This window comes from Gopherus flavomarginatus, chromosome 1, assembly GCF_025201925.1.
Source record: "Gopherus flavomarginatus isolate rGopFla2 chromosome 1, rGopFla2.mat.asm, whole genome shotgun sequence".
In the NCBI taxonomy this organism is placed as follows: domain Eukaryota; kingdom Metazoa; phylum Chordata; order Testudines; family Testudinidae; genus Gopherus; species Gopherus flavomarginatus.
Window position 1 is genome coordinate 327,542,748 of NC_066617.1, and position 22,781 is coordinate 327,565,528.

General features: G+C 46.6%; 2 protein-coding genes across 2 annotated transcripts; both read right to left on the reverse strand.

The window, feature by feature from the left end:
- Window positions 1–16,240: 16,240 nt before the first annotated feature.
- On the reverse strand, window positions 16,241–17,840 carry LOC127043333 (zinc finger and SCAN domain-containing protein 29-like). Its single transcript, XM_050937351.1, has 2 exons — window positions 17,432–17,840; window positions 16,241–16,773 (listed from the first exon to the last, which is right to left on the reverse strand). Exons 1-2 carry the CDS (start codon window positions 17,793–17,795, stop codon window positions 16,703–16,705), a joined length of 435 nt encoding a protein of 144 aa, XP_050793308.1. The 5' UTR covers window positions 17,796–17,840; the 3' UTR covers window positions 16,241–16,702.
- A 615-nt stretch (window positions 17,841–18,455) lies between these two features.
- Window positions 18,456–21,180, reverse strand: RASL11A (RAS like family 11 member A). The gene is made up of 4 exons (XM_050937331.1): window positions 20,938–21,180; window positions 20,385–20,441; window positions 20,184–20,263; window positions 18,456–19,245 (listed from the first exon to the last, which is right to left on the reverse strand). The coding sequence occupies exons 1-4, from the start codon at window positions 21,059–21,061 to the stop codon at window positions 18,793–18,795; spliced, it is 714 nt and encodes a 237-aa protein (XP_050793288.1). The 5' UTR covers window positions 21,062–21,180; the 3' UTR covers window positions 18,456–18,792.
- Window positions 21,181–22,781: the final 1,601 nt, after the last annotated feature.

The window sequence follows — 22,781 nt, forward strand, 5'->3', positions numbered from 1 at the left end:
GGGAGATACAGCGCTGTATGTGCCTTGCCAGTGTGGACGGTGAGCGAGTTACAGTGCTGTAAAGCCACCACCAGCACTGCAACTCTCCAGTGTAGCCAAGCCCTGACTGTAGACACTGCGTTACCTATATCAACCTTAACAGTCCTCCACCAGCTGTCTCACACTGCCCGACACTGATCTCTCTGGTCAGAATTGTGGACTCCACTGCCCAGGGTCATGGAGACTGGAAGCCCCCTGCCCTTTAAAACTCAGCGAATTTTTGAAATTTGTTTTCCTCATTGTCCAGCATGGTGAGCCCACCCAGCAGCTCTCCACTGTTGTGTGCAATCACCCAGCAGACCATGCCAGCTACATACTCCAGGCGCACTGTGGGTTGGAATAGACAAGAGATATTGGATCTCCTGGACCTGTGGAGAGAAGAGGCTGTGCAGGCCCAACTATGGAACAGCCACAGAAGCGTGGACATCTAAGAGCAGATTGCTCGGGGAATGCAAGAAAAGGGGTACAATAGGGACCAGCAGCAGTGCCACGTGAAAGCGAAGGAACTGTGTCAGGTATATTAGGAGGCCAGGAAGGTCGATACAATGCCAAGCCGCAAGGATGTCTCTTGAATCTTCCTGAGAGATCTTGATGAAACTTCCAGAGAGATAATCTGCAGTCCTCTTCTGAACATTTCTAGGGATGGCAGTCCTATTTCTTCCTCCCCGATAGGACACTTTCCCACACCAGCCAGCGATAACTTCGGCAGGCCCCATTGCAGTACACAGGCTTGCAGCATACAGGCCTGAGTGGCTTCAAGATTCCAGCACCAGCTGTGCTCTCTGTGGCTTTGTTGCCCTCAGGAGTGGGATATCAGCTAAAATCACCACTGCCTGTGGAAAATGGTGCCAATATTCAGTGACATTGCTCTATACTCATAGATTCATGCAACCAAGCACTTTCCCTCCTCATTTCCCTCACCCTAGCCAGGCCACACTCACAATGGCTGGTGCTTTGCATGGTGACATGCACAAGCAATTCCAAGCAGAAGAGTCAATAAGCCTGTCTTGTTTAAAACTTTAGGGGAGTAAGAGAAGGGAGTTCTGAATCTTAACTTTCACTTTCCATTGTGACTGTACTGACAATGGTACCTCTGTGGGTTTTATCTGCAGTTGCTGCTGTTGAACACTTGAGGGGTTCCCCCTCCACAACCACAGGATGCAGAAGCCAGAGGAGGAGAAAGAAGAGGACTCAGGGTGACACATTCATTTCCTGCAAGCCAGTGCTGTATCAGACCATGAGCAAAGGGCCTGGAGGATGAAGAGGAGGCCTGTATAGAGAGGGAAAGAGCAGACAGGAGAAAGTCTCAGCAGGAAAAGGAGAGAGGGAGATGCACCAGGACATAATGGGGCTGCTCTGGCAGCAAACAGAGATACAGCAGACTCTTGAGGACCTACAGGTACAACAATCCCAAGTTCACTTCCCTTTGTAGTCCACGGAGAACTCCAGTATAGCACTCACCGCCTCAACTTTCCATGGGGCACCAGGGGCCATATCCCTATCCCTACCCCTCCATAATGGGGGACATTAAAGACAAACACAGCTTCACCAACATATACATCCCCTGTGGTTCTCACAGGGCAATGTATCTAAAATGGATATGACTGTTCCTTCCTCTTCTTTACACTCTGTTCCACTCAGTTTGCTTTTAAATTCCACAGATTTTTTGATGTGTTTTTGTTAGTCAATAACACTGTTGTTTGGAAAATAATAGTTCCCATCCTGCATAATACCTGGCGGTAGCAAAAGCACCCACTTACTTGATATTGTACTCTGTGACACCACTCGTAGGATCAGTGACAAATGCAGTGTAATAATCATAAATGTACAGCAAGCACCGCAGTGTTACTAGGTGCATTGTCAGTGTTATATTCATAGATGTGCATCAATTTCTAACAGGCCCCTAAACTGCAGGACCAGGCAGAGCACAGTACATAGCAATGTATTACTGTGGCTCGCTGTTAAAGGGCTCTTTCAAAGCCCCTCTGAGCTATGTAGCTCCACATTGAACTCTTCTGATAACCTTTGTGTCTCGCTGTTCGAACTCAGCAGACAGGCACTCCACCTCCACCTCAGTAGAAACTTTTACCCGTTCGCTTCTCAGATATTATGCAGAACACAGCAGGCAGCTATAACCATTGGGATATTTTGCTCACTGAGGTCTAATTTTCTGAGAAAACAATGCCAACATCCCTTCAGCTTCCTAAGCCAGGGGACTAACGGGTAGGCTAGATCCCCGAGGATCACTGTTGGCATTTCAACATCACAAACAGTAATCCACTGGTTGTGAAAGAAAGTCCCTGCTTGTAGCTTTCTGAACAGTCCTGTGTTCTTAAAGGTGCAAGTGTCATGCACCTTCCCTGATCACTTAACACTGATGTTGATGAAGCATCCCCAGTGATCCACAAGCACCAGTGGCAGATTACCACATGGGCCCATAGGGCCTGTGTCCAGGGGTCCCAGGCAATTTAAGACCCCTGGAAAAAATCTCCCCTTGCCACAGCCCGAAGCCTGGAAGAGTCCTCACTCCTCACTGCAGCCTCGGGGCCATGGCAGGGGCACAGACCTTCTCCAGTCTCAGGGCCACAGCAGTGAGGTGAGCGGAACAGGGACAGGGCCGTGGGTGGAAGAGGGGCAGGGCCACATGGGAAGGGGCAGAATGGGATGGGGCCATAAGGCAGAAGGTGTGGGGTGGAGCCACGGTTCCCATGCCGGGGCCCCCCCACTTGCTCCAGCCCAAGGCCCCAGGAGACCGTAATCCACCTCTGACCGGTGCTTACAGAACCATAGAAAAGTAGCCCTTTTGCAGATGTACTCTGTGGTAAGGTGGTCTGGTGCCAAAATAGGGATATGTGAGCTGTCTATTGCTCCACCATAGTTCGGGAACCCCACTGCTGCAAATCCATCTACTATGTTGTGCACATTGCTGAGTCAATCCTGCATAGCAGGAGTCCATTAATGGTCTTGCACACTTGCATGATGGCAGCACCCGCAGTGGATTTTCCAATTCCAAAATGATTTCCCACTGACTGGCAGAATCCAGCATTGAACGTTTCCACAGTGAAATCATCACTAGCTTTTCCACTCTCAGCACAGCTCTCATTCAGGTGTCCCTGCGCTGGAGGGTTCGGTGAACTCAGCATACAGATCCAGGGAGGTAGTCTTGAACTTCTGAAACTTCCACAGCAACTGCTCATCCTCCCAAGCAGTGGCACTGGAACAGTTTGTACAGTGGGGGTGCTGAGAGCCATTGAACCAAACTGTAAACCCTCTATATGATGGAAACCACTTCAAGCCGAGGGTGCTGCCACACGCCCAGTACCGCTAGTTCCAGCAACCCAATCCCAAGCCTGCATTATGATGTGATCCTACCAGTCAGTGCTCGTTTCTCAGACCCAGCAGTGCCACACTACCATTTGCAGCTGCTCTGTGAACGCCACCAACAACCTTGAATTGGTTCTCGCTATGTCCCACAGCAATCTGCCCTCCAGGAAATCATTATGTTCCCTGCAGCTCTTCTTGTGGCTCTGCAAATACCAGAGAATTGTGGGTCCTGTTCTTGCAATGCTCATAAAAATAGAGCAGCGCTGTGACACATCTGTCGGAGTGGCGGACAGCAACAAGTCCCATGTGGGTTCATGGGCTTTTCAAAATAGGCATGAAAATTCTGGGATAGAGATGGCATTATGGAGTGGATAAAGTTGCATGATAGAACCTGACCCTATCCATGGTGCATCCCACAATGCACTGACGCAAGCACTCTTGGTGAGTACGCACAGCACCAGTGCAAAGAGCTAAGTTTGCACACCCACAAGCAATGCACTAACTGTGGCGGCTGGACACCAGTGTAACTTGCATTGGTAAAAGTTTGTAGTGCACATTGCCTCAGAGAGACTAGTGAGCAGCCTCAGTGAGGGAGCAGATGGCATTGCAGTCTGATTGTTGTGTGAGCCAGGCTGATTTGATGAGGGTACGCAGAGACAGGAATGGCTTTAGGAACTGCGGGGCCTGATTTGAATACCCGGTGACAGTTCGAGTCTTTGGTGGCACTTCGGTAACGGGGTGAGGGGTGTCCTTCACTCGCTCCAGGTCTTCCATGGATCCCCCGCTGCCGAAATGCCACCGAAGACCTGGAGCAAGTGAAGGACCCCCTGCCACTGACCCAGACCGCCGCAGGGTGAATAAAAAAAATTAAAAAGACGCCTAAGGTGCAGGGCCCTCTTAGGCATGGAGCCTGATTCTGGGGAATTGGGAGAATCTGCCTAAGGCTGGCTCTATGCAGAGAGATAAGCTCTCTATGTAGCTGCCCCAATGGTTATAGTGTTGAAAACTGATGTCCCAACATCCTCAGGCTCCAAACTGTTGCAAGATCACATCTTCTCTATGTGTCTGCAAAACCTTTCCTTCCCTTGCACCAACAGCAGCAAATTGCTATACAGCGATTTCAAATCCTAGGCAGATGAGGGGGTTTTCAGTGACATAACACACCTGTTATTGCTGTTAGTTCCTGATGACCTCTCCCTTATTGTGTGCTTTCGCCTAGTTATCTCCTGCATTGAAGTCATCCCATTGTGCTTAGCAAGTATTAATATTAAAATGAACCAATATCTGTTCTGAAGTATACCAAATAAGCAGGCTCCTATCAAGCTCCCCATAGGCCAACAGCATTCTCTTTAAAATGTTTCCACAGAGCTTTCAGTTACCTTTGGGCCCAAGCATGCAATCCTTTCTCAAGCAAAAATCCCACTGACTTGCCCTCAGTGGGAGTCTTTGCCTGAATGAGGGTTAAGTATCAGTTTGAATCAGATTTTGTTTTCTTGACAGAAAGTGGCCCAGGGAGTGTTTAGATCACTTCATTTCCCACTATGGGAGGGGAGAATTTAGTTCCCCATTCCCAGATCTGTGCTGATTACCTGTACTTGATGGTATTGGCTCATAACCAAGGCCGGGGGAAGAGAAACCATTTCACAGTCCATTTGAAACATGGGGAAAGGAATCAATTTTAATACTGGGAAAAGGTCCAACTAGCCTGTAAGGGAAATATTTCTGCTTCTAAGAATAAATTTACCATTTACCAACAATGAGAACTAAAACTATTAAACAAACCGCATGGGACAGTTTCCTGGTAAAATATGTATATAATTTTAATGTAAGTTCTGGGCACAGATCTAGAGCATGATATGGCTCTCAGGGTCCCAATCCTGCAAGCTGCTGCATGCAGACGGATCCTTCTGTCCATTTAAAGGGTCACTGAAGTCAATGGGGCTCTGCCTCAGAGGTCTGCCCCACAGAACAGCTTGGGGGCTTTGCATCTGAGGTGTTGCCATGTGAATTGCCACTTGCTGTCAAGAAATCAAACTCTGAATGGCAAACGAATAGGTTTTTTTTTAAATCACAAGTGAACCATCTATTGAGCTGTGTAACATGCAAACTTCACTATGAAAGCTTTGCAGATGTCCAAGGAAATGTGTGCTTCATTTCTGACTGCACCCTGACTGGCCTCTTATGACTGTAATAAGAGAATATAATGGATTTATTCCAAATACCCACTGGCATAAAAAGTCAGAATCTGGGTTTAGATTTCTGATCCAATTTTTTCTTGGACGACAGCATCAAATACTGGAAAGTCACTTAAATGAATTACCCAGAAAGCTTTTCCCATCAAAAAACAATTTTGTTTTTGTTTTTTTAAATACTGGGTGGGTGGTGAGGGTGGCGTTAGCACAGAATTGTAACTAATTTATCAGAAAAACAGGATGAGGTAGTATTTTGTGAACTCTGTTCTACTACGCATCAAGTTTATCAGTGTGTCATTCTGAACTGCTACCTCCAGAAAATGTTACTTTTTAGAACTACGTCAGCAGCACGGTTGAATCACTATCTTTGTATAGTCATCCCCCAAAGTATTGTTCTCTAGAAGTGACAAATGTGGAAATAACTTCAAACCGATGAGAATAGTAGTAGTAACTGGATATGCACCTGGTCCTGCCCTTACACTGGTATAAATCAGGAGTAACACTAGGATTTGATTCCAAATATGTTTGCACTAACTTTAAATAAGGAGTGACTCCATCAAAAGTCAGTGGAGTTACACATGTAAAACTGGCTTAAATTACATAAGAATTAAATCCAGGTATTTTAGTATTGATGCCTTTCTATTTAGGTTTTAATATGCTATTTAGGTTAATATTTTAGTACTGATGCTTTTCTAATAAGTTCTGGCCTTATTTATGGTCCTTGTCTTGAGATTGTTACTGTGTTAAAATATGTTTTGAACTGAATCAGAGTTTTGTGTGAATAAAGACTGAAGGACTAGTTTCCCACTGTCTTATGCATCTTGGGCATGCATCATTACTACTCTGATTGTTTAGCAGTTTGCACAGGTGTGAATGATGACACATGGTGCAAAGCAGTGGAGAACCCAGCCCTGGATAAAGATTGGATCCCTACGTAAATGGAACTTTTTCTAAAATAAATAGACAAATAAATAAATAAATAAATAAATAAATATGCTCCAGGCATATATTTAGGATCCTGCAAGCCTTGAACTGAAATACTTAGAACAAGCTTATGACAACTGGTATTTTAAGATTCATAGTCTTAAAAAGCATAGTGGGATGATTTCAATACTAGGAGATAACTAAGCAAAACAGCTCAATAGGGGAGAGATCATAATGTAATAGTCATAATAGTGTGTAATGCTGCACAAAGTGCTGTTGCTGAGAATCCACTCATCTTATCCTTTGAAATTGCCTTGGTTTGGCTTAGTCATAGTAGTGGGAGGGAATGAGAGACAAATGTGTCTTCCTCCAATACAAATTAATGGGCCAAACTGGGCCCTCACTTACTCAAATTCAACCCTGTTGACCTACTTATATAGCTTTCCATCAGTAGAGCTTAAAGCACTTTAGAAGAGCTAGGTAGAATCACAGAATATCAGGGTTGGAAGGGACCTCAGGAGGTCATCTAGTCCAACCCTCTGCTCAAAGCAGGACCAATCCCCAACTAAATCATCCCAGCCAGGGATTTGTCAAGCCTGATCTTAAAAACCTCTAAGGAAAGAGATTCCACAACCTCCCTAGGTAACCCATTCCAGCGCTTCATCACCCGCCTAGAGAAAAAGTTTCTCCTAATATCCAACCTAAACCTCCCACACTGCAACTTGAGACCATTACTCCTTGTTCTGTCATCTGCCACCACTGAGAACAGTCTAGAACCACCCTCTTTGGAACCCCCTTTCACATAGTTGGAGGAGCTATCAAATCCTCTCTCATTCTTCTCTTCTGCAGACTAAACAATCCCAGTTCTCTCAGCCTCTCCTCATAAGTCATGTGCTCCAGCCCCCTAATCATTTTTGTTGCCCTCTGCTGGACTCTTTCCAATTTTTCCACATCCTTCTTGTAGTGTGCGGCCTAAAACTGGACACAGTACTCCAGATGAGGCCTCACCAATGTTGAATAGAGGGGAATGATCATGACCCTCTATCTGCTGGCAATGCCCCTACTTATACAGCCCAAAATACCGTTAGCTTTCTTGGCAACAAGCACACACTGTCAATTCATATCCAGCTTCTCGTCCACTGTAACCCCTAAATCCTTTTCTGTAGAACTGCTGCCTAGCCATTCGGTCCCTAGTCTGTAGCAGTGCATAGGATTCTTCCATCCTAAATGCAGGACTCTGCACTTGTCCTTGTTGAACCTCATCAGATTTCTTTTGGCCCAATCCTCTAATTTGTCTAGGTCCCTCTGTTTGCTATCCATACCCTCCAGCATATCTACCACTCCTCTCAGTTTAGTATCATCTGCAAATTTGCTGATGGTGCAGTCCACATCATTCTCCAGATCATTAATGAAGATATTGAACAAAACCAGCTCCAGCACCGACCCTTGGGGCACTCCGCTTGATACCGGCATGCCAACTAGACATGATCACTACCCGTTGAGCCCAACGATTTAGCCAGCTTGACATCCACCTTATAGGCCATTCATCCAGCCCACACTTTAACTTGCCAGCAAAAATACTTTGGGAGACGGTATCAAAAGCTTTGCTAAAGTCAAAGAATAACATGTCCATTGCTTTCCCCTCATCCACAGACCCAGTTATCTCCTCAGAGAAGGCAATTAGGTTAGTCAGGCTTGACTTGCCCTTGGTGAATCCATGCTGACTGTTCCTGATCACTTTCCTCTCGTCTAAGTGCTTCAGAATTGATTCCTTGAGGACCTGCTTCATGATTTTTCCAGGGATTGCGGTGAGGCTGACTGGCCTGTAGTTCCCTGGATCCTCCTTCTTCCCTTTTTTAAAGATGGGCACTACATTAACCTTTTTCCAGTCATCTGGGACTTCCCCCAGTCGCCATAAGTCTTCAAAGATAATGGCCAACGGCTCTGCAATCACATCCACCAACTCCTTTAGCACCCTCAGACACAGTGCATCTGGCCCCATGGACTTGTGCTCATCCAGCTTTTCTAAATAGTCCCAAACCACTTCTTTCTCCACAGAGGGCTGGTCACCTCCTCCCCATATTGTGTTGCCCAGTGCAGCAGTCTGGGAGCTGACCTTGTTCATGAAGACAGAGGCAAAAAAAAGCATTGAGTACATTAGCTTTTTCCACATCCTCTGTCACTAGGTTGCCTCCCTCATTCAGTAAGGGGATCACACTTCCCTTACTTTCTTCTTGTTGCTAATATACTTGAAGAAACCCTTCTTGTTACTCTTAACATCCCTTGCTAGCTGCAACTCCAAGTGTGATTTAGCCTTCCTGATTTCACACCTGCAAGCCTGAGCAATATTTTTATACTCTTCCCTGGTCATTTGTCTAATCTTCCATTTCTTGTAAGCTTCTTTTTTGTGTTTAAGATCAGCAAGGATTTCACCGTTAAGCCAAGCTGGTTGCCTGCCATATTAACTATTCTTTCTACACATCAGGATGGTTTGTTCCTGCAACCTCAATAAGGATTCTTTAAAATACAGCCAGCTCTCCTGGACTCCTTTCTCCCTCATGTTATTCTCCCAGGGGATCTTGCCCATCAGTTCCCTGAGGGAGTCAGAGTCTGCTTTTCTGAAGTCCAGGGTCCATATTCTGCTGCTCTCCTCTCTTCCTTGTGTCAGGATCCTGAACTCAATCATCTCATGGTCACTGCCTCCCAGGTTCCCATCCACTTTTGCTTCCCCTACTAATTCTTCCCAGTTTTTGAGCAGCAGGTCAAAAAGAGCTCTGCCTCTAGTTGGTTCCTCCAGTACTTGCACCGGGAAATTGTCCCCTACACTTTCCAAAAACTTCCTGGATTGTCTGTACACCACTGTATTGCTCTCCCAGCAGATATCAGGGTGATTGAAGTCTCCCACAAGAACCAGGGCCTGTGATCTAGTAACTTCTGTTAATTGCCAAAAGAAAGCCTCATCCACCTCATCCCCCTGTTCTGGTGGTCTATAGGAGACTCCCACCATGACATCACTCTTGTTGCTCACACTTTTAAACTTGATACAGAGACTCTCAGGTTTTTCTGCAGTTTCATACCGGAGCTCTGAGCATTTATACAGCTCTCTTACATACAATGCAACTCCCCCAGGTTTTCTGCCCTGCTTATCCTTCCTGAACAGTTTATATCCATCCATGACAGTGCTCCAGTCATGTGAGTTATCCCACCAAGTCTCTGTTATTCCAATCACATCATAGTTCCTTGACTGTGCCAAGACTTCAGTTCTCCCTGCTTGTTTCCCAGGTTTCTTGCATTTGTGTAAAGGCACTTAAGATGACTCACTGATCATCCTGCTTTCTCAGTGTGAGACAGGAGTCTGCCCCTCTTGCACCCTCCTCCTTGTGTTTCCTTTGGTATCCCATTTCCCCACTTATCTCAGTTTGGTCTCCTTCACCCAGTGAACCTAGTTTAAAGCCCTTCTCACTAGGTTAGCCAGCCTGCTTGCAAAGATGCTCTTCCTTCTCTTCATTAGGTGGAGCCCATCTCTGCCTAGCACTCCTCCTTCTTGGAATACCATCCCATGGTCGAAGAATCCAAAGCCTTCTCTCTGACACCACCTGCGTAGCCATTCATTGACTTCCATGATTCGACGATCCCTACCCAGGCCTTTTCCTTCCACAGGGAGGATGGACGAGAACACCACTTGTGCCTCAAACTCCTTTATCCTTCTTCCCAGAACCATGTAGTCTGCAGTGATCCATTCAAGGTCATTCTTGGCAGTATCATTGGTGCCCACGTGGCGGGGTAGCGATTCAAGGGCTTGATGAGTCTCAGCAGTCTCTCTATCACGTTGTGAATCCTAGTTCCTGGCAAGCAGAAGACCTCTCGGTTTTCCCAGTTGGGGCAGCAGATAGATAACTAAGTCCCCCTGAGGAGGGAGTCCCCAACCACCACTACCTGCCTCCTTCTCTTGGGAGCAGTGGTAATGGAACCCTTACCCCTAGAACAGGGCATCTCATGCTTTCCAATCAGTGGAGTCTCCTTCTGCTCCTTTCTCTCAGATGTATCATCTAGTCCACTCTCTGCATTAGTACGTGTGGAGAGAACACAAAAATGGTTGCTCACCTGTATCTGCATTGCTAGTACATGGATGCTCGTCTTTCTTCTTCTGGAGGTCACATGCTGCCAAATTTATTCACTATCCTTCTGTCCCCACTGTGCAGCCTGCTCTGATTCTTCAGAATGTTGTGTCTGTAGAAGCATATCTTGACATCTGTCCAGGAAATCTTCATTTTCTCTTATGCAATGCAGGGTCGATACTTATTTCTCCAGACCTCAAATCTTCTCTTCCAGTATGGAGACCAGTTTGCACTTCATACAGACAAAGTTGCTTCTGTCCTGTGGAAGAAAGACAAACATGGCACATCCTGTGCAGGTAACAACAGTTGAATGCTCATCATCCATATTTCCTTCCTTCTAAGAACTTCCTCAGCTGTTGCAGTAACTACTCAGAGAAGCCTGCAAGATGAAAGCCTTTGTGCATGCTCTCAAGGCGAACTCCCTCTGTTAGCCTCTGCAGTTCACTGCTGACTGCCTTTTTATAACTGTCAGGACCACTCAAGGCCCACCTGGAACAAAGCACTCCCAATTCACACTTTTCAAACAATCAAGCACACAGTCAAACTGACAAACTGTCCCCGCAACAGACACTCAGATACTCACCAACACAGCCCCCCTAATGCAGCACTTAGCGTACCTCCTCTCCAACAGATCCCAGGTAAACTCCCTCTGTTAGCCTCCACTGTTTGCCGCATTATTATTATTAATTAGTGACCAAATGGGTATAATTTTCGGATCAATCATTATCAATTCAGAAAAATCTTTCTATCTTTCTCTGGCTGAGAATACATCTCCTTTGTCTTGCAGTCAATCCAGAATCTGAGATCATGCCTGTTTAAAACTGTCTGATATGTTTCTTTAAAGGTTCTAATTTGTTTTACTCAGTACTTTACATACTAATTGTAAGTGGCTTAGTTCTAAAAGTTTTGTTCCATGTAAATACAGCTCACTGAATGATTCCAACAAGTTAGAAATATGTTCTAGACATATTGTCTGTCATTTTTTTGTTTGATGCATACGTACAAACTGAATAACAGAAGCAACTTGTTTCAGAGGGGTAGCCGTGTTACTCTGTATCAGCAAAAACAACTAGGAGTCCTTGAGTCTCTAAGGTGCCACAAGAAACAACTTATTTAGTTAAACTTTGTGAGAAGTGGGTGGGGAGAGAATTTCACAAATCAAATCTAGTATACCACAGTGGGGTTCAGTTGTGTTTCCAAAAATAAAGTCAAAGGTCTTAAACAATAACAACACTCTTACTACAACCTTTTCCTCTGAACTATATCTGTATTTGTAGTTTGTCTTTCATTGCACTAAAACTATTTACAAACACACAACAGTAGATATTTATAATATACCTTAATAAGGGACTTCCATTTTGGGGAAGTCTTTCATATGCATGTTATCAGGTAGCATTTATTTTTGTCAGGTTTTTTATAGGGCCTTTCTATAGCTGCTAATTAACCAAAGGTATTTGTGCCCAATTTGCAATCCTAGTTCAGGATTTCAATGAAGTAGGTGGGAGAGGTAGACTGTTATAGGGCCTGCTCCTGCTTCTTTTCAACTCAGTTGAAGCTACTTCATTCGCAGGAATAGACATTTAGCAAGCACTGAGGCCAAAGCCAGCCTTGATTATTTTTTTTAAAATGTTCTCTGAATGCCCCTGTGACAGGTATGACACACTCCTTGACAAACCTTATTGAATTAAGCTTACTAGGAGTTTATTCTATTAAAAATGCAGATATTTATGTACTATTTTATATGTCTCTGGGAGGCGGGGGCGGGGGGAGACATGACTAATGTAAACCCTGGGATGTGTTATGAACTTCAGTGGGCTATTTGAAACAATGTGCCAGACAACAATGAATGTAGTTAAGTGGTGAGGAGTCTGGTGGCACCTTAAAGACTAACCGATTTATTTGGGCATAAGCTTTCATTGGTAAAAACCCCACTTCTCCAGATGCCTGGAGTGACTGAAGAAGTGGGTTTTTTACCCATGAAAGCTTATTCCCAAATAAATCTGTTAATCCTTAAGGTGCCACCAGACTCCTCGTTGTTTCTGTGGATACAGACTAACACGGCTACCCCTCGGATACTGTAGTTAAGTGGGTTTCCCAGGAACAATCTTGGGGAAGGTGTATACAGACATAGCCCCTCTATTATGCAAGAACTCTGCTTTTTGAAGCCTCACTCTGAGGAGGGAACCATTGTCTGTTGCTTGCCTGTTACATGAGGACAAGATCAGAAGCCCAAAGTGTGTAGAGGAGTGATTCACAGATGTGCTTCTTCTCAACCAAGGCAGTTATAAACTTGTAACCACACAAAACCCCCTTTGCTGGGTTTTGAAGCACTGACTCCTACCAGAGCCCTTGCTGGAGTTGGGGTGATTTCAGATAAGCGTATTAGCATGCATGGTTCTTGTTTTATTAGAGTTTCTCATAATGCTTGAACCTTAGGAATAGATGTGCTTGCTCAGGAAAAGCTGTTCAGTGCCTTTATAACTGTGAGTAGTTACACTGTTCACAGCCTCTGAGGAGAAGAAAAAAAAACTACCACAAAGCAGGCCTGCTTAGGCAGTCTGAATTGCTGGGGAATTCACACAATATAGACAGGGAACTGTGCAGCCTGAAAACACTGCAGTCAGAAGAGGACAGAGATGCACGTCTCTGCCTAAGAGAGCTGATGGCTACAGAACCAGAACTCTGGGAGAGGGTGCTTTTGTTAGACCATAAAAGGGAAAAACAGTGGTGTAGTTGCCAAAGGGGTTGCAAGAAGTATATGGTGGATAAATTCAGCCCTGAGTAAAGGCTGCAGGATTTGGGCCCTGTGGAATTTTAAAAATGGCATTCATTTGCAGAGCATCTCCTCTTAATGCTGTAGTCTTTACTCTACCCCAGATCTACATGTGCAATTCCACTGATGTCAATAGGATTTCCATCTATAAATCAAGGCTAGTGGGTGTGGGGAGGAAGCATATTGTTAAAACTGTGATAAGTCTGATGTCATAACAATGGCTGATACAGACAAAATTATGGATTTCATTGTAGCACCAGTAGAGGATAGGTTGTGAAAGTAAAATATTTGTAAAAATAGCAAGGAGAAGATGGGAAAAAAAGAACAAACCAAGCAACCGAAAAAAAAACAAAACAAAAACAACACACCAACCCACAAGAACCACCTGTCTAATAATCTTTGGTCCCAAACCTGCAAACACTACTAGCTATAACTTCTATTGAAGTCTACCAGAAGTTATGCCTGAGTGAGCATTTTATATATATGGCTGGGAGAGTATAGCTGTAGCTTGCCAAAATGATGGCTTGCTTTAGAGGTATGTTCCATTAACTAAGATCATATATTATGTTATAGTAATTCTTAAAAACAGTTATTACAACCATTCTGATACAGCAGTTTACACTCGAAAAATTGCCACAAAAAACTACTGCTTTTGCATATCTGTGAAAAAAGCCTTGAAGAAAAAAAAAAGACATTTCTTTAAATACAACCACTTCTCTATAAATAGAATGTATGTCAATCAATTTTGTTCTCAGTAGATTTACTGCTATACTACTCAAAGAGCAGTATGACAGCAATGCCTCCCACTTGTGAACTTCACAGAACCTCCAGAACCAGCACTTTGTGACTTGCAAGGAAATATTCATCCCTGCTGAAAATACATGGACGCCAATGGATATACACAAGTGATCTCCTAGTGCAAGGTGTGTGGTAATGCTTGTATAATATAATTCATATTGTGAACAGCACAGTACAACAAAAATGCCAAGTTAGCCAAAATGACTTGGTGCCTCTCTACAGATGCTGGCAAAATAACCCAAATCCTAGGTACACTCTCAGGGTATGGCTACACTTGCAGCTGTACAGCGCTGGGAGTTACAGCTGTCTTCGTACAGCTGTGTTGGGAAAGCGCTGCAGTGTGGCCACATTTGCAGCATTTGCAGCGCTGTTGGGAGTGGTGCATTATGGGCAGCTATCCCACAGAGCACCTCTTCTTATTTTGGTGCCGTGGTTTGTGGGAAGGGGATGGAAGGGTGCAGGTCATTCCACTTCCTGTCCCAACGCCCCGTGATGCATCGCTTCACATCCCAGCAGTCACTGTTTTTCCATCCACGTTTGGCAACATTGTGAGTCTCCGAACAGTTTCTGTGCAGCGCGATTTCTGTGGGAAATGGAGCCTGAGCTGCTGAGGACTTTGCTGATGAGTGTCACCAGCACATTACGTTTGGCAGCTGAGCTATTCCTTCAGCTCCACAGTGACAGTGAGGAGTCCGATGATGATATCGAGTCGCCTAATGCGTATGACACTAAATTGTTTGTGGCATTCACAGACATGCTCTGCACCGTGAAATGCCGCTTTTGGGCTCGGGAAATAAGCACTGAGTGGTGGAATCACATCGTCATGGAAGTCTGGAATGACAATGAGTGGCTGCAGAACTTTCGGATGAGAAGAGCCACTTTCATGGGACTGTGTGCTGAGTTCGCCCCCACCCTGCGGCGCAAGGACACGAGATTGAGAGCTGCCCTGCCAGTGGAGAAGCGGGTGGCTATTGCAATCTGGAAGCTGGCAACTCCAGACAGCTACTGATAGGTCGCGAACCAGTTTGGAGTGGGAAAGTCAACCGTTGGAATCATGTTAATGCAAGTTTGCAGGACCATTAATCGTATCCTACTAAGAAGAACCGTGACTCTGGGGAATGTGCAGGACATTGTGGATGGCTTTGCACAAATGGGTTTCCCTAACTGTGGAGGGGCGATAGATGGGACACATATTCCTATTCTGGCACCACCCCACCTAGCATCTGAGTACATTAATCGGAAGGGGTATTTCTCTGTGGTTCTCCAGGCGCTTGTGGATCACCATGGGCGTTTCACTGACATTAACGCAGGCTGGCCTGGAAAGGTGCATGATGCACGCATCTTTCGGAACAGTGGCCTGTTCAGGAAGATGCAGGCAAGGACTTTTTTCCCAGACCGGAAGATCACAGTAGGGGATGTCGAAATGCCCATTGTGATCCTTGGAGTCCCCACTTACCCGTTAATGCCTTGGCTCATGAAACCGTATACAGGGAAGCTTGACAGGAGCAAGGATCCGTTCAACTACAGGCTGAGCCAGTGCCAAATGACTGTGGAGTGTGCTTTTGGCTGTTTAAAAGGGCGCTGGAGATCTCTGTATGGGAAGCTAGACTTGGGGGAAAGCAGCATCCCTGTGGTTATATCCGTGTGCTGTACCCTTCATAATATTTGTGAAGGGAAGGGTGAAACATTCAGTCAGGAATGGACCTCCGAGGTTCAACGCCTGGAGGCTGAATTTGCACAGCCCGAGAGCAGGGCTACTAGAGAGGCCCAGCACAGGGCTACAAGGATTAGGGCTGCCTTGAGGGAGGAATTTGAGGCTGAAAACCAACAGTAATGTTTGGTGCCTTGCACGGGAGTGAAGTGCAGTGTTTACAATGTTAGTAGTAATCTGTTTTTCCTAAAATGATTTGCAGTGCCTGTTTCTTTCCTGGGCTACGGTATCTTTCACTTTCTGCAATAATAAAGATGATTTTCAAAGCCAACAATTCATTTACTGAAAAGAAAATAACTTTCTTGACAGACACACAACATTTTGGGAACCTAAAAGAGCGGGGGAGGGGTGAGGTGGTGAACTGTACAGTCACAGGTTTGAATATGTCCTGTCTGGAGCGCTGTGCAATGACTGCTGCACTTCAGGATGAAAATATTGCATGGTGATGGGGGCTGAGTGCAGAGGGTAAGGGTCGTAGTTCTCAGGGCTGGTTGGTGAATGTACAGGTGTTGGGGGCAGCTGGTGGTGGTAAGAACCTGGATGCTGGGGAAGGGGGTTTGGAGCTGACATTGGGGCACAAGGGAAAGAGCTTTGGGATGACGGGGAGGGGGGCGGCGCGGTAGTGCTCTGCCCGCATGGCTACGAGCACCTGGATAGAGTCCGCTTGGCGTGCCAGGATGCTTATCAGCTGTTTTGCGCTTTTCTTCTTAGCCGCTGCGTTTCTCTGGTGGAGCCTGCTTTCCCTTTCCCTCCAGTCCTGCACTTTTTTACTCTCTCTGGCAGAGTGATCCATAACTGCTTTCAGCATGTCTTCTCTGCTTTTTCACAGCTTCTTCCTGAGGTTTTGTAGCCTCTGAGCAGTGGATGATACGGGCAGTCGAGTAGTCAAGGACACTTTTTGAAAGGCAAAAATGGCAACAGTTAACAGATGCTGCATTGTTTATAATCTCACCCAGACAGTTATTCCCACACAGTGAAGGAGTTTACAGTCTTCACTTTAGCATACTTTTCCCATACCAAACAGAGCGCACATAACCATAACCCACAGGAGCCACAAAATGGTGAATAAGGGGGACTGATTGCTTCAGGGATGTGCAGGGGTTTCTGTGCATTGGGGAAAGCAAACTGATGCAGGGGGCATCTACACTGAACAGTCTCCCAACATTTTCCACAGGAGTTAATCCTGGAAGATATATCGCTGCTGCGGGTCACCTAGGAAGAGCGGGAGGGTCTTCTACAGCAATGCTGATTCCGCCCTGGTCCCTATGCAGCTTGCCTGTGTGCAGCAATGGTCCCCCCACTCCTCATGACACAGTGGCACGGACATGTTAGCCTGACTGGGACAAGGACCACAGTGGCTCTCCCTGTAAACTTGGCCAAGGGCATTGCCCACACACTCTGGCTGAAACTTTTGAAAAGATTACTGAGGCCGATTAATGTGACGTGATAGACCACATCAATGAGCTATTCCACATCTAGGCATGCATGCATCCAGTCCTAACCAACCCTCCTCTCCCGAAACACTTCCATCCTGAAAATAAAAGCCACTTACCGGGAACCCGCTCCTCTGCTTGTCCTTCACCAAGTACCGGCTGCTGTGACTGGCTACCTTCCTCCTGGCTTGAGAAGAGCTCCTGGCTGCATGCCTCTTGGGACTCCGGGGTGTCTCCCTCCACCCCAGTATCCTCACTCTCGGTTTCCTCCCCCCCCCCCAACTTTGAAGTGCCCATTGTGGTCATCAGATTGGTAGTGGGGTCACCCCCATGTATCGCGTCCAGCTCCTTGTAAAAACGGCAGGTCATGGGGGCAGCACCGGAGCAGCCGTTTCCCTCGTGGGCTTTGCAATAGGCACTCCGCAGCTCCTTCACTTTAACCCTGCACTGCACCACGTCCTGGTCATGGCCCCTTTCCAGCATGGCCCTTGAGATCTGCCCATAGGTATCGTAATTCCTACAGCTGGAGCGCAGCTGTGACTGCACAGCTTCTTCACCCCAAACACTGATGAGGTCCAGGAACTCGCTATTGCTCCATGCTGGGGCTCGTTTGGCATGTGGAGGCATGGTCACCTGGAAAGATTGCACTCCACACCTGGCTGAGCAAACAGGAAGGGGATTTTTAAAATTCCGGGGGCATTTAAAGGGCAGGTCACCTGCGGCCAGGGCAGTAGAGTTCGAACTGATGAGCAGAGTGGCTGAACAGGCATTCTGGGATACCTCCGAATACTCTGGAGGCTAATTACAGCGCTTTTGGTGGCCACATTGGTGGAGCACCGCTGCATCACCAGCGCTGCAATTGGTATTCCCCAGGCAGAGCAGGAGTACAGCCAGCACTGCAGCCAGGGAGATGCAGCGCTGTATGTGCCATGCAAGTGTGGATGGCAAGTTGCAGCACTGTAAACCCACCACCAGCACTGCATCTCTCCAGTGTTGCCATACCCTCAGATTCCAATTTGTCAGCGATGAAGGAGGGAAAGCCTGCTAAGTGTTCTGTTACGAACAGGACTATTGCAACCAAAGAGTTTTATCATTTCACCTTTAATAATACTTTCTACACATGTAAAGCTAGTCAGCCAACGATCTCTCAGCATTTGACAAAAAAAAAAGTTTGATGTTATCCTCCCCATTTTACATATAGGGAAATGGAGGCACAGACACAGCAACGTAGCCTAGGTTAAACAGCTAGTCACTGTCCAAAACAGGACTAGAACCCACAGCTCCTGGCTCAATCATTTTCTCTAATCACTAGTGAAATCCAGTTTGTTACAGCACAGTAGTTCTTACAAAAGAAAACAAAAAATTGCCTACTTGCCCCCCACACCCATTAGTGGCATGAGTACAAAAATAAATATTTTTTCTGAAATTCACAGTTTATAAAAATAAGTCCATTTAGTTGCACATGACTCAGTGCTGCGATTTATTTGACTTTGGAAGATAATGCCTGTTTGAAACGTCTCTTTAGATCTTGCATGTTGGGAGACTTGGGTCGAGGGATGATGGACGATCTCCTTTTGTCTCCGCAGCTGCTGTGGTGTAGTTTGCTAACCTCCTTGCAAAGATACTGAAAAACATCACACACCCCATGGTAGTTTTCACTAGTGGAGATTTCTAAAAACACAGTGCCCAGTTCATTAGCCAGCTGTATCCCCTCATTGGTCTGTACTTGCCTCGCATGGAGGAGATCCCCTTTGTTTCCCACAATAAGGATGGGTATTTTAGAGTCTGGATGGACTTTGCGTATGTGCTGATAGAGAGGACGAATAGACTGATAGCTACTGTAGTCTGTGATAGAATAGACCAAGAGAAAGCCCTCTGCCCACTTCATACATCTGGAAAGAGAGTCCAACATCTGTACAAAGCCTTCTTGCACCTGTAAAGGAATGATTGGAAGTTAGATAATGAAAGGATGAAGCTTAAATTGTACTATTTTCAAAAAGATTAATAAAGCAACAAGACATCTGACCACGCAGCACAATCTAATGAACTTGATTCCCATTAATTAGGAGGCAGGTCTGGCTATTTAAGAAATGGTTCAACTTTTGAGTCTTTACTAAGGACTTGTTGCCCATCGATCCTGCAGGTAATGTAGACATCTATCTAGTCTAGAGGGGATAAATTGACTGCTGAACACTCTGTCGACTCTGGTACTACACTGGAGTGAGAAGCGCAGACAGAGTTGACGGGGGAGCATTGACTTAGATTGATTTTCCCACTCCCATGTAGACCAGGCCTCACTAATAGAGCATAACTGCTCAATGCAGACTTAAGAACATAATTGTGAAAACTAATGTTTCATCTTGAATATTTTAAATTAAAATCAAATGAGTTAGTTGCTGTACATTTGTACTTAGACAACATAAATCACTATAGCACACATTTTTCAAGCAAGCCACTCTAGCATATTTAATAAATCTGCAGGAGGAGGGGGGAGAAATCTGGTTTTAGTCATGTTCTACTAGTAGCCTAAGTATGTTATCATGCACACATTCTAGTACATCTTAAATTTAGTATTTTAAATAAAATTTGATTTTTTTAAACCATCTGTTAATAAACTTTCAACATAAGTAAGTTTGCTATAACTGAATTCTAAACAGCCATTACAGATTATTTTGTACAGGCTTAAAATCTATTCTATTTATGGAAATGTTTGCTAATGTACCTTTAAATCACAGCTATTAGTCATAAAATAACTGTAGGCAGAGATGCATGAATGGTTCTAATGTTTAGGAAAGAAAGACTGCATTTCTACTGACTTTCCGTGGAGTATGGATCAAGTCTCCCATTGCTAGCTCAGAAGCATTTCTGTACCTGAATACATCCTGGTGTGTCTTGGATCTGTATGGAAACTTGGTCTCCCTCTACATGAATAAGTCTTGAATACAAGTTTCCTGAGAAATAAATAAAAAGATAATGAAAACTGTTGCTCTGGGGCAAGGGGAAGAAATTCTTAAGAAACATGGTAGCTAGTATGTAGATTCTGAAAACAGGCATTAAAAAATAAATCCTCACCTGTATTGGGCTCATAATCTCCAATAAACCTCTTTGTTAGGAATCGAACAATCATAGCTGAAAAGAACCAGATGCTTTTATTAATAGCCGCACGGCGAAACACAGTACAATCATGCTCTAACCCCCCTGGCACTCCCAGGCATGTACATCTACAGGTTTATCAACGGATGTTAATGCAGAAAGAACCTTAAAACAATAATCAGTCATATTTGGATTGGAGAGGTGTACAGCTACATCAAAGCCAATCAAATGGACAAGAATTGGACAATAGGCTTGGTCTGCCTGGCTACCAGAAAAGCTCTGTGACTGTGAAGGAATTCTCCAGCTAAGGCAAGAAGCATCCCTGACTTTGGCACTTCTCTCCTGACCAAGTGCCAAGTCCACAAACAACCCAGACAGACTCAGCCAACATCCCTCTGTTTTCAGGAATATTTCTTCCCTCGCCCCCGGGATCTCTCCACGTGCGATGGAGCCCAGCTGCCTCTCGCTCCCAGCCCCAGCTACGGCCCTGGATCGCGGCTCGGCAGGCAGTGGTGCGCCCAGCTGAACTCACCGCTTTTGCCCACGCTGCCGGCCCCCAGCACCGCCAGCTTGATGTCCCGGCTCTGGAAGAAGTCCGAGGGGCACTCCAGGATGGGCGCGAGCAGGAAGTTAGTGGACATGGTCGGCAGGCGCATGGAAAGGGAGGGGTCGACCAGGGCTGGGAACAGCAGCGTGTGCCCCACAACACCGACACCACTGGAGCCCCGCGGGCGGCAGAAGGGCAGCCGCTGCAGGTGGTGATGATGCTACTGCAGCTGCGGTGCCGCTGCCTGAGCGCCTCTGAAGCTCGAGCTTTTAAAGGGATCCCGGCAGCCGCTAGGAGCCGCCTCCTCCCCACGCAGCCCAGCCCCAGCGCTAGGGAGGCTGAGCCCGGCGGCCCTCGCTACGTAGGCACATGGCGGGGTGTGCGCACACAGCGCCCACGCCACCGGCTGGCTGCAGCGGCGGGGGCTGAGGTGGCGCCCCCCTTGGGTGGGGCGCAGCTCTCCGGGGTTGCGCGCCTTTGTGTTCAGGCGCCTGCTTCCCGGGGCCGCTGGTCAGGGGGCTGGTGGTGACCCATTGGCCCCAGCGGGGAAAGTGCACCAGCAAAAGGTGAGCCTGTTAAAGCCCGGATCCTGCAAACTCTTCTGCCAGCTTAGCCACCCGCAGCCCCCTGACTGTGGGGGCTGCTCACGTGCGAGTTTGCAGGCGGGGGGTGAATGTTCCTTTGTTTATACTGTCAGAAAGACACCAAAATGAGCTTAGCGCCCTAGACATATAAGGCTGGAAGGGGACCTCAGAGGTCCTCAAGTCCAGCCCCCTGCGCTGTGGCAGGACCAAGTAAACCTAGAGATCATCCCTGACAGGTGCTGGTCCAACCTGTTCTTAAAAAATCCTGGATGCTGGGGACTCCATAGCCTCCTTTGGAAGCCTATTGCAGAGCTTAACAACACTATTAATTAGAATTCTTTTTCCTAATATCCACCCTCCGGTCTCCCTTGCTGCGAACTAAGCCAGTTCCATCTTGTCCTGCCTGCAGGGGCTATGAAGAATAATTGATCACCTCCCCTTTCTAACAGCCCTGAATGTATTTGAAGACTATCAGGTCCCTTATCTTCTTTTCTCAAGACTAAACAGACCCATTTTTTTTAACCTTTCCTGGTGGGTCAGGTTTTCTAAACCAATCATTTTGTTGCTCTTCTTCCAGCACTCTCCAATTTGTCCATATTTTTCCTAAAGCGTGGCTCTTGGAACTGGACACAATATTCCACCTGAGGCCTCATCAGTGCCAAGCAGAACTAGACAATGACCTCCCATGCGTCTTACCTACCACACTGCACATTCTCACAGGAATTGGGACAAGTGATGCCAGAAGTGCAGCTATGCCAATGAGATATTACCCCACATCCTGGGTAGCTGCAAGCCTCATTCCAGAGCCTGTCAGCTGCGACACAATGCCATCCAAGATTGCCTGGGCAGAGCCATCCCGAGGGCCATCCTTACCCATACGCATACGCAAAGTATGCAGCTCCGGCTCCTCCCCAGAGTCCCCACCTCTGCTCCACCCTGCCTCACCTCTTCCCTGCCCCAGCTCTGCTCCCACTCCCCTGAGGACTCCAGAAGCAGTCGGGCCTGCACTCACCCGTAAGTAGAGCGACCCGGCCCCAGCCTGCTCCGCTCCCCTGGCTCCCAGCCGTGCCACCGGCGAGTGCTGGGGGGCGGTTTCCCCCTCCCCCCAAGCCTGGGAGCCAGGGGAGCAGAACAGACTGGGGCCGGGTCACTCCACTGAAGTGCTCTGCCCCTATCCCCCACGGAGGCCTGGGACCAACCCCCCATCGCTCCCCCCCACTGGGCGGGGGCTGTGTAGGGCACCAA

Bases quoted from the DNA above. Each gene is read 5' to 3' on its own strand.
- LOC127043333 (XM_050937351.1), bottom strand. From the start codon at position 17,795: ATGCTGGAAAGGGGCCATGACCAGGACGTGGTGCAGTGCAGGGTTAAA. The intron at 16,774-17,431 runs GTAAGTGGCTTT...CCTTTCAAAAAG, and splicing joins AGCAGAGGAGCGGGTTCCCG to TGTCCTTGACTACTCGACTG.
- RASL11A (XM_050937331.1), bottom strand. From the start codon at position 21,061: ATGCGCCTGCCGACCATGTCCACTAACTTCCTGCTCGCGCCCATCCTG. The intron at 20,442-20,937 runs GTGAGTTCAGCT...GGTTCTTTTCAG, and splicing joins CGGCAGCGTGGGCAAAAGCG to CTATGATTGTTCGATTCCTA. The intron at 19,246-20,183 runs GTACAGAAATGC...ATTCCTTTACAG, and splicing joins ACACACCAGGATGTATTCAG to GTGCAAGAAGGCTTTGTACA.